General features: G+C 41.7%; 1 protein-coding gene across 2 annotated transcripts; it reads left to right on the top strand.

Annotated features, from left to right (window-relative positions):
• The first annotated feature begins 850 nt into the window (after window positions 1–850).
• On the top strand, window positions 851–11,260 carry Etfbkmt (electron transfer flavoprotein subunit beta lysine methyltransferase). Of its 2 annotated transcripts, XM_051173384.1 has the most exons (4): window positions 851–1,246; window positions 7,752–7,882; window positions 10,443–10,532; window positions 10,630–10,755. In XM_051173384.1, the coding sequence occupies exons 1-4, from the start codon at window positions 954–956 to the stop codon at window positions 10,641–10,643; spliced, it is 528 nt and encodes a 175-aa protein (XP_051029341.1). In that variant the 5' UTR covers window positions 851–953; the 3' UTR covers window positions 10,644–10,755. The 2 variants fall into 2 exon arrangements, with proteins under 2 accessions (XP_051029341.1, XP_051029340.1); XM_051173383.1 differs by having other exon boundaries at window positions 10,443–11,260.

Here is an 11,260-nt window from a genome sequence, read left to right on the forward strand (position 1 = left end):
CCAGAAGAGGGCACCAGATCCCCAGGAATTGAAGGTATGATTGTGGGTGCCAAGAACTGAACCTGGGTCCTCTGCAAGAACATCAGGTGCTCTTACCTGCTGAGCTATCTCTTCAACACCAGAGCAAGTCAGTAACAGGAAAAATGAAAGGCCCAGAGACAGATATTGGGGTTCAAGCTTCAAGATGAAGATCAGAGAAGCAAAGCAGTTAAGCCAGTAGATTTTACCTCTACCTAGCTGAAATGGTTATCCCATCTCCACAAACCCTCAGAGGCAAAAGGCTCTGAATTCCTGTCTCCTCCTCCTCATATTCCTTTCTCCACCCAGCCATATCACTCCTGTCTCCCCCTGAGGTCACCTTTGTGTGAGCTGTGTCTTTTAGGACTGGATCCATTTTGTATAGTCTGTGTGGCCTTGCACTAACAGAGATCTGTCTACCTCTTAATCCTGAGCCCTGGGATTAAAGGTGTGTACCACCACTGCCTAGCTTCTATAGGTAACTAGTGTGGCTGCTTTGCTACTTTGATTTCCAGTGGTTTTAACAAATCATAAACATATCACCACACAAGTCTATCCTAAAAACAAAACGGTATACTTAATCTCATTTTCTTGAAGATTGTTGTAAAATAAAGTGTCTGTGTGTTTTTGTCATTATGGATTACTAAAAGGATTTCACATTTTTAAAAAAACAACTGAATTTCTTTACCCAAATTGATAAGCCAAAACTGTCCTCTGAAATGAACTTGCACTTATGAGTTGTTAGAACGTACACCTGCGTATTTTCTTGTTATGTTGAAGGATATAGACTAAGAATTTTCAGTATTGTTTGTTTGTTGTAGAGATCCAAAATCCCGGTGTCAACTAAGTGGAGAGGCAGACCCTCATTCTATCTGCTTGGGGAACAATCCTTTTAATAGCACCACTGACAGAGCCTGAGATTTGGAGAAGTACTAATGGCCTTCAGCCTGGGTTGGAAAACTTCAAGGAGCCATTGGAGTTTCCTGCAAGCTGTGAGCGGTGGGTTCCCCCTGTTTCCTTGGAGGACAGCAGGGAACTGTTTGGACCCTGAAATGAAAGCCTACCTGGAGGAGAATACTGAAGTCACCAGCAGTGGTAGCCTTACTCCTGAAATCCAGTTACGGCTTTTGACCCCCAGGTGCAAGTTCTGGTGGGAAAGAGCAGACCTGTGGCCCTTCAGTGATCCCTACTGGGCAATCTACTGGCCAGGTGGCCAAGCCCTGTCTAGGTATGTCTCGTTGAAATGTGAATCTTTACAGCCAATGGCTGTTGAACTGATGTTCTCCTTTTAGCACCCACCCCCGCCTCCATTCCATTCTTTCTGGCCCTGTAGCATAAGAGCAAAGCAAGGAAGTCACTGGGACGCACAAGTCCCAACTTGTATATGGTTTGGGTTGCTATCCTCATAAAATAGAAGAGGATTTGTCCTATGGGAAGACAAAGTCATCTCCAAAAAATGCCTCCTACAGTTATCCATGATGGTGTGTGCACCCTTGTGATCCTAGCACTTGGAAGCTGAGCTAGGAGGGTTGGGAGTTTGAAGCTATCCTGTAATATATACCAATGCTTCCTTTAAATATTTAAATAGTCTCTGTGTGCTTGCATATTTGACTTTGGCACTTGCCATGGGGGTGGGGGTGGGGCAGGGAGTACTGAGGCCTCTTGAGTAGGTTTTCAACTGAAACCAAAAGAGAAGACAAGAATTGTCAACTAAAAAAATCCAGAGAGGGCTGTGGCTGCATGTGGAACTAACTAGTCACTGTTAACTTTAGCTGGGCTTCACAGCAGTCATAGATGTGAATTCTGTAATGACAAAGTAGTTCTCTTCACACCTGTCATGGGTAACCTTTGTTGTTGGCTCCGTTGAACTTGGAATAACCTACAAGATACACCGCTGGATATGCCTATGAGGGTGTACATTTGTTAGGGTTTCCATTGCTATAATTAAAACAAACAAACAAACAAACAAAAACACAACCAAAAGCAACTTGGGGAGGAAAGATTTTACTTCATTTTACATTTTCAGGTCATGCCCATCATCTGGAAAACCAGGGCAGGAACTCAAGTCAGGAATTTGGAGGGAGGAATTGAAGCAGAGGCCATGGAGAATCCCTGCTTACTGGCTTGCTCCTCATGGCCTGCTCAGCTTGCTTTCTAATACCATCCAGGATTACCCGTCCAGTGCCTTGCCCCCAGAGATCTGGGCCGCCCATATCAGTCATTAGTGTGGACCACATGGGGATCATTGTTGCGGTGACCAAGTTCCAGCATTTGACTTTGTGGATCACAATTCTCCAGCACCCTTTCACTTGCATTTTTAATGATTCTCACTATGTGTTATGAGAGTTCCCTTATGCCTTTCCCTTTGGGAAATTTTGTGTGGGCTTTGAAGGAGGAAAGTGTATAAAATGGCAGCCTCTTTAAACAAAATTATTCTTTGGACGGAAAAAAAATACCCACCACTGTGGAACCATATAGTGTGATAATTCTGCCTGCTCCCATACAAGTTAACACCAAGCTGCTAGAAAATTTAGACAATATGCTTGATAAATAAGGTATATTTGATAATCAAGATTTATAAATTCCTAAGGTTCACAGTAACATTTGTCTAGCTTCGTCTTTGCTTACTTTAAGCTTTAGCTAATTGGATAAATTAAGCCATATTTAAAAAACTGCAATATTCTGTAATAGCGTGTCTGGTTCCCCCAAGAAAGTCCTTTTCCTAAGGTCAGGCATTTAGACAAAAGACCCTGTGGTAATTTGAATGTAGTTGGCCCCTATAATCTCATAGGGAGTGGCACTATTTGAAGTGGCTTTGGCAGTGTGGCATGGCTTTTTTGAAGGAAGTGTGTCACTGTCAGGGCAGGCTTTGAGGTGTCAGAGTCCACTTCCTGTTGCCTTCTGATCAAGATGTAGGCAGCACCATGTCTGCCTGCACACCACCATGCCCCCCACCAGTGATGATGATGGACTGAATCTTTGAACTGGAAGCTGCTATCTCAATTAAACGTTTCCTTTATAAGAATTGCCGTGGTCATGGTGTCTCTTCTCAGCAACAGAAACCCTAATGAAGACAAGTTGGCACCAGGGATTGAGGTATTGTTGTGATAGGCCTGACCATGGTTTGTTTGTAGGGATTTGGACTTCGGTAGTTTGGGCTAGGAAAGCAGAGGAATGCTTTAAGCATTGTTTAATGGGTTATGGGAGACAGTGGTGCTGATAATGATTTGAATTATCCATGGCCGGATCAAGAGCTTTCAGAGATTTTAGTATGTTACCTAGAGATAGTTCCTGTGATATTTTGGTGAAGAACGTAGCTGCTTTTTGTCCGTGTCTGAAGAGTGCCTGAGGCTAACGTGAAGGAAGAGCTTTGGATTAATTCTGTTGGAATTCTGAGGGAATCTCAACACAGCCTACTTGTCTGTTGTGTGGTTATTAGTGTTAACTGTGGTGATTTATAATGAAAAGGAGCAAGCAGAACAAGGAAAAACACAAAATGAATAGTTCAAGGGGAAAAGGGACACCAGGAAGTGGAATGTTCAGGGAGATCAACAGATTAAAGAAGAACAGAATATTAAGTGAAATAAAGGGAGTAGTGACCTCAGGGAAAGACCCCACCCATCCAATCTTCCAACTTGTGAAAAGCAATTAAAGAAAAGCTTAGAGCCAAGTGTGGTGGTGTACTTTAATCTCAGTACTCAGGAGACCGAGGCATGCAGATCTCTGTTTGAGGTCTGGTCTAGAGATCCAGTTCCCAGACGGCCAAGCTTAGACAGTGAATGGCAGAAAATTGGTGAGGATGTAAAGGAACAAGGAGCCCATATCCAGCCCCCGTAAGCAGCAGGACTCGGCAGCTTCCGGGAGATAAGGATAGAATAAGGGGCTATGGGATTTGCCCCTGAGACTAAGGAAAGCCTCTCAGTCCAAGCATGTGTTAGGAGTGTCACCTAATGGAGGCCTAGAGAGGCCATTGTGTGAAGCTGTGAAGGTAAAGCCTGACTGCCTTAGAGGTCCCAAAATACTGGAGATGCCAGAGCCATGGGACACCTGCTGAGGAGAGCTGCTAACAGGGAGTGGAGCCAGCCCAAGAGAAAAAAAGTATGTTGCAGTCAGCAAAGCTGAAAGGAGTTGGGAACCTGCTGATTTTGGGCCTTGGTTTGGTGTAGTATTATTTCCCCCACTATTGGCCCTTCCTAATCTTGGAATGGTAATGTATGCCCTTGTTATGCCCAAAGTCTAGACCCCCATAGACCACTAAAAGACCAAATCTGATGCAAAAGCAAAGAATCTTTTGGTTGCAAGTTGGTACCTGGTCTCTCATTTGTCTGTCACAGCAGTGCAGTAGGAGAGACCCTAAGTAGCAGTGGGGTAGGGTATATATTGGGGGTAAGGCAAGGGGAGGGTTAGGGGGTTAGGGGCACCTGACTTTGGTTAATTGGTTAGTTGCAGCTGCAGAGAGGTTGCTATCTCTCGGGCAGTTGCGGTGGTTACTACATTCCACCTTTATCAGTGAAGCACATTCAGCACCAATTAGTTCCTAATTGCTTCCTTACCATATATGGGATATTTCTGAGTTTCTTTTTAGCAGTGAGGATAGGGGCACTGTACGAGGTCAGGTGTGCAGCACATCCTGCCGTGTCCTGCTGAGTCGGGGGTTTACATCCTGCTGTTCTTTTCTGCAGTCTGTCATGGCTGGGGATGGCCAAGTCAGGGGTCTAGGCAAGAGCCTGGGTTCTTCATCCTATGCCATTGTATGTTGAAAGTATAATGTTGAAAATAAAAAAAGATCTGCTTTTTTATTTTCATTTTTTATAGGTGGTTACAGATAAGAGATTGCATGATTTTTCAGAAGAGACTTTGAACTTTTAAACATTGTTGAGACTGTAATAATAGACCATGGGGACTTTTGAGGTTGGACTAAATGCATTTTGCATCCTGATAATGGCTGCACACTTATAGGAACAGGGAGTAGAATGCGGTAGTTTGAATGTAATTGGTCCCCATCTTATAGGGAATGGCACTATTAGGAGATGTGACTTTGTTGGAGTGGGTATGGCTTTGTTGGAGGAAGTGTCACTAAAGTTTCCTATGCTTAGGGTATCACCTGGTGTCTCAGTTGACTTCCTGTTGCTTGTAATATGTAGGATTCTCAACTGCATCTCCACCACCACGTGTGCCTGCGTGCCGCTGAGCTCCCCACCATGTTGGTAATGGTCTGAACCTCTGAACTATAAGTAAACCACCCCAACCAGATGTTTTCCTTATAAGGGTTACCATGGTTATGGTATCTCTTCACAGTAATAAATAAGACAGCCTGTTTTCCCTCAGGGGTTTGAAGAAAGTTTCTCCTTGCTAAACAGGGAGTCATTTTTATCTCTGGCAAGAGGAACTTATAACCCTTTCATTAACATATGACTGTGGTGACTATTACCTTGTCAAGCTCAATTCTAACTTCCTCAGTCCCTGGTCATAAGCCACACCCCAGCTCATACATGCCCTTTCTCCCATTTAATCTGTGCAGCTACAGAGTATGGAAGGTGTAGCTTTCCTTTCAGTGAAGTAGCAGCTGTCCAGATTCACTCTCAGATCCTCTCGGTCTGATCCTTCACCTCACCTCCTCTTTCCAACCTGGACCCCGCTGGTGTTGGACTCCAGCAAATCATTAAACAAGAAAATGTCCCATAGGCTTGCTCACAGATCAGTCTGGTGGAGACGTTTTCTCAGTCGAGAGTCCCCTTTCCTACTTGCCTCTAGCTGGTGTCAAGTCTACAGAAACAAAGGCCCAAAACAAGCAAACGCTAGCCAAGATAGGACATTTCCAGTGAAGCTTAACTTGAATTCAGGTGACACTGTTCCCCTAGGAATGGGTTGTACACTGAATACAAAGAGAAAAAGGAAGAAAGCCAGCTGAATTCTTTTCTTCATAATTTATACTGATGTGAGCAAGCAATCTCATACATCTGCTTCCACAGCCCCTTACTGCCAGGCCTTCCTTTCCGGTGATCGATTATATCTACAAACTGTTCCTTCAAAGCAAACACTCCGCCCTTAAGTTTCTTGTCAGGTATTTTGTTATAGCAATGAGTCACATTAACTTTGTGTGTGTGTGTGTGTGTGTGTGTGTGTGTGTGTCCTGGAATTCATTATGTAGACCAGACTGGCCTGGATCTCACAGAGTTTCACCTGCCTCTGCCTCCTAGTGTTGGGATTAAAGGCGTGTGCCACTAAGCAACTTTTTCTTTTAAACTTTCTTTTGGATTTATCTATTTTGCCTGAATGTATGTCTGTATACCTCGTGTGCCTAGTGCCCATGAAGATTGGAAGAAGGCATCAGATCCCCTGCAGCTGGAGTTATAGGCTGCTGTGAGCTGTCAGGTGGGTTCTGGGACTTGAACCTGTATCTTCTACAAGAGCAACAACTGCTCTTAACCACTGAGCCAACTCTCCAGCCCTCATACTAACTTTTGTATCACACTCCTCACCCCCAAAGTCTTGTTTTGATAGCAGTTTGGTCATACCTTTGGTGTTTTGGTGCATAGTTTCACCCTGTTACACAAGATTTTTAAGGTATATCCATAAATAAAGCTTCTACCCCACAAGAAACTCTAATGTCAGCTGTTAAAAGGATCTATCTGTCTTACTTTGTGTTCAGGTTCATGTGCGTATCAACAGTCAGTACAGAGTTCCCAGATGGATCATAAAGACCCAACCCATCAAAGAGTCCTGCTTCTAATACTGTGAATTCCACCCTCTCCTAGAATTGCCTTTTCAGTACATTTTCTCTTCTGTGGCAGCTCCAGGACATCTTAGGTGGACCCTGCATTTGCCTTGATTCTGCATTTAAAAATATTTTTTAAAAGATTTATTTATTTATTTTATGTATATGAGTGCTTTAGCTGCATGCATGCCTGCTTGACAGAAGAGAGCATCCAATTATCACTACAGGTGGTTGTGAGCCACCATGTGGTTGCTGAGAATTGACCTTAGGATCTCTGGAAGAGCAGCTAGTACTCTTAGCCTCTGATTCATCTCTCCAGCCTCTTGATTCTGTACTTATAAGCTCCCTCCTGTCCATCTTGTTTTTTTTTTTTTTCTTTTCATATAGCTGCATCTATTCTTTTTGTTAAGAAATAGTAGCTGAAACAAAGGCAAGTACTTTTTTTTTTTTTTTTTTTTTTTTCTTAAAGACAGGGTTTCTTTGTGTGGCCTTGGCTGTCCTAGAACTAGCTCTGTAGACCAGGCTGGCCTCTGCCTCCTAAGTGTTGGGGTTAAAGGTGTGTGCCACCACTGCCTGACATAAGGCAAGTACTTTTAGCATGTCCATCTACTCTTCGCTCTAGCATTGGTCATGATTTCATCTGGTTATATCTTAAGGTATACAGTTGTCAAACAAAAGGTATTCTTGTGCCTCAGGAATAGTATTATTACCGATGGTTTAGGTCAGGTAGGTTCTATACCATGGGGGGGGGGGAAATTACCTCTAATTAATTGCTTTGCATGCTTGTGTGTGGTAGCACGGGTATGCCACGGTGTGCATGTGAAGATTAGAGGATGGCTTTCATGAATTTCTTCTTTCCTTGCTCTGTGTTGAACTTGGGTCCTCAGGCTTGACAGCAAGCACCTTTATCTGCTGAACCGTCTTGCTTGTTTTGGTTTATGTTTTAAATTATGTTTTCTATTTCTCACTGTACTTTCCCAGACCTCAGGCATTTTCTCTGTTCTTTCTAATTTAGGTATCTTTTGGATAACCCTGAGGTTGTTAGAGGAAAGTCTGTCTTAGATCTTGGCAGCGGATGTGGAGCTACAGCAATTGCTGCTGAGATGAGTGGAGCATCAAAGGTTTTGGCCAACGACATTGACCCCAGTAAGGACTGCATATTTTAGAACATTTGAAGTCACCACCCCCCCTCTTCAGGGTGCACTATAATAGCGTACTGCCTTGTTTTGTAATTTGATACTGTGAGGTATGTTCAGTGGGACGTTATCTGGGGCCTGAACTGACAGTACATTTCCCCAAGAGGATCTGATTTGTTTGCCAGACATTCCAGAGGGATACACACCTGGGGCCCTGCATGTTACCTTCTGGTTTGAGAATTCCCTGAAATGTGTAATGTTTATATGACACAAAATCCAAGTAGAGATAAATTAGTGTCTTTAGTGGATATTTTTACTGCACTAAGACCAAAGTTGTATTGGGTATGGCAGCCTACACCTTTAATTCCAGCACTCAGGAGGCTGAGGTCAGTAGAGTTCATCTGATCTTTTTCTGATCCTATCTTCATTTAGGGTAGAGCCCTCCAGGGGTCTTATTTTATTAAGAGATTTCAGTTGTAACTTAATCAAGCCCAACAATTGTTTTTCTGTCTACAATAAACAAACATACAAAAAAAAAAAAAAAAAAAAAAAAAAAAAAAACAGAAAATGTTCCTAAAAATCCCACTGTTGCTGCTCTATATTCAATATATAGTTTTTTTAAAAATTTCTTCTTTGGTTATAGTCCACACGAGAAAGTTATAGAGCACCATGACTATAAGGGCAAATAAGAGTCCTTTCATTTAAGCTAGAGACTGAGAGCAGGCTTTGTCACAATGAACTCTCGGTCCCTAGATTAAACACCACAGAATTTATAAAGGTAAAAGACCACTATTAAATCACATCAGGTGCAGGCTAGGGCAGTTTTTATTTTAAACAAGGGATCATTTCCCACCAAGAAGGAGGAATGCTGGTCTGTTAAACATTTTACAAGCATCGTTTCTGAGAAGGGAGAAACTTCTGTCAAACAGGATGTAGTTCTGGAAGATGGGTATGCAGTCGGGTTGACCTGATCTTTCCTAGACCAGTTCCTCTTCTTTCCTTCTCTTCTTCCTTTCCTCCCTTTCTTTCCCTCTTCCTCCCTCTTTTCTTTTTTCTTTCTTTCTTTCTTTCTTTTTTTTTTTTTTTTTTGAGACAGAGTTTCATATAGCTCAGGACGGCCTCACTTAGCTATGTAGCTAAGGATGACCTTGAATTTCTTCCTGTTTCCATGTCTCAAGTGCTGGGATTATAAGCATGCACCATGCCCAGTCTCTTTGTTTTGTTTTTTGAGAAAGGGTCTTAGGCTGTAGACCCAGCTGGCATGGCATTTCTCTTTGTAGCCCAGGTTGGCTAATACTTGCAGGAATCCTCCTGCTGTATACTATTAAGTCTTGGAGTGACAGGTATATATCATCATGCCCAGCGAGTATATAGTTTATACTGACATAAACTTTAAGCTTCTTTGCCTAAAAAAACGACATGGACTGGAAAGACGGTTTAATGGTTAAGAGCACGGGCTGCTATTCCAGAGAACCCAGGTTAAATTCCCGGCGCTAATATGGCAGCTTACATTTGTCTGTAACTACAGTTCCAGGGGATTGGACACCCTCACACAGACATTAATGTAGACAAAACACCAATGCACATAAAGTTAAATTAAATTCAACAACAAAATCCCTTTTAACAAAAGAGATATGTATTAATTAGATTATTTTTACAACTATTTATTCATCTGTTTGTGTGTGGCATAGTGTACATCCCATAGGGAGATGGGGACAGCTTGTGGGATTTGGTTTCCTCTTTCCACCATGTTTGTTTTAGGCATTAAGGTGTTTATTGTTTGGTTTGTTGAGATAGGTTCTTTCTGTGTAATCCTGGCTGTCCTAGAACTCCCTATATAGACCAGGTTAGCCTCTAATATACAGAGATCTGCCTATCACTGTCTCCTGAGTGCTGGGATTAAAGTTGTGTGTCACCATGCCTGAACTTCAGGTGTTGAACTCTTGTAAGATTTAGTGGCAAGCATCTTAACCTGCATCTCACTAGCCCCTACTGTGAGATTAAAAAGTTTAACCATAGAAACTCAGACTATCCCCCATTGACTCTTGAAATTTGTAAAAATGGTAGTTTCTAGGAAGACAAATATTTATGCAAGATTTGTGGGCATGATATGATAGGCATTCTCTTTCCCAAAAAGGTGACAAATTACTTTCCTCTTTAAGATCTTGGTTAGGAGATCTAAATAGCAAATGATACAGACTATATATACAAGGCTTATATGTTGTGGATTTACAGGATGTTTTTGTGAATTTTTAGTAATCAATACATTAATAACTACTAAATTTGAAAGTTTCCTAAATAATATTTCCCAAGAGTAGAGAAAGAGGCATATTTTCAAAGTTTTTATCTTACTCAAAGAGAATAAAATTGTTTATATGTTAAAGAACTCTTTATGTAGAGTTCATATTAATCATTGTTGGTAAATACTTATGTTTTGAGGAACCTTGGGCTGATATGGTAAATGAAATATGGAGTTCATGTGGGAGAAAGGTGTTTTTAAATACCTTAATAAGAAATGAAAGTAGCCTACTGATATATGCTTATAGACTAATTTATCATGTTTTGTAAAGTTGCAGGAATGGCGATTACACTAAATTGCAAATTAAATGGATTGAGACCTTTTCCCGTTTTGACCAAAAACATTTTGAATACCCAACAAGGTAAGTTTGATCTCATTGTTCTTGGAGATATGTTTTATGATGAAGACCTTGCAGACAGCCTGCATCTGTGGCTGGAGAACTGCTTTTGGACCCATAGAACCCGAGTATTGATTGGTGACCCTGGGAGGCCCCAGTTCAGTGGACACAGCATTCGGCATCAGCTGCACCAACTAGAAGAATATACTCTTCCAGAGCCAACTCAGCAGGATAACAATGGACTGACCACAAGCGCAGTGTGGGATTTTCAGCCCTGATTTGTCAGAGTGCTTTTAAGTATGAGTGTACTTCTGTTTGTATTGAACTCTAAAAATTTCTTGTTGGAGGTACAGTTTAAAGAATGCAATTCAGTGGGGTGTGGTGACTTGAGACTTGAATACCACTACTTGGGAGGCTGAGGTAGGCTGATCTCTGAGTCTGAAGGTAGAATGGTTTACAAAGTGAGTTAGTTCCAGGACAGCCAGATCTACTCAATGAGACCCTGTCTCAAAAAAAAAAAAAAAAAGAAAGAAATTTCCTCCTTCCTTTGTTTTTTTAACACCTTGGATAACTCTATATGGTTTACTAAAGTTAGTAATGATTATGCTCCCATTTCATATACCAACTTGTCAGGATTTTATAACAGCAAAACTCTGTACTCTAAACAAAAATAATGTTAATAATATGTATCACATACAACTGATTATGTAGAAAGCATATCACTATATGTATGGATATAATATGCACAATTT

Source organism: Phodopus roborovskii, unplaced genomic scaffold, assembly GCF_943737965.1.
Source record: "Phodopus roborovskii unplaced genomic scaffold, PHOROB, whole genome shotgun sequence".
NCBI classification, from domain to species: domain Eukaryota; kingdom Metazoa; phylum Chordata; class Mammalia; order Rodentia; family Cricetidae; genus Phodopus; species Phodopus roborovskii.

Coding starts and splice junctions, on each gene's coding strand:
- Etfbkmt (XM_051173383.1), top strand. CDS start 954: ATGGCCTTCAGCCTGGGTTGGAAAACTTCAAGGAGCCATTGGAGTTTC. Junction 1,247..7,751: donor GGTGGCCAAGCCCTGTCTAG/GTATGTCTCGTT, acceptor TTTCTAATTTAG/GTATCTTTTGGATAACCCTG. Junction 7,883..10,442: donor GGCCAACGACATTGACCCCA/GTAAGGACTGCA, acceptor TGTTTTGTAAAG/TTGCAGGAATGGCGATTACA.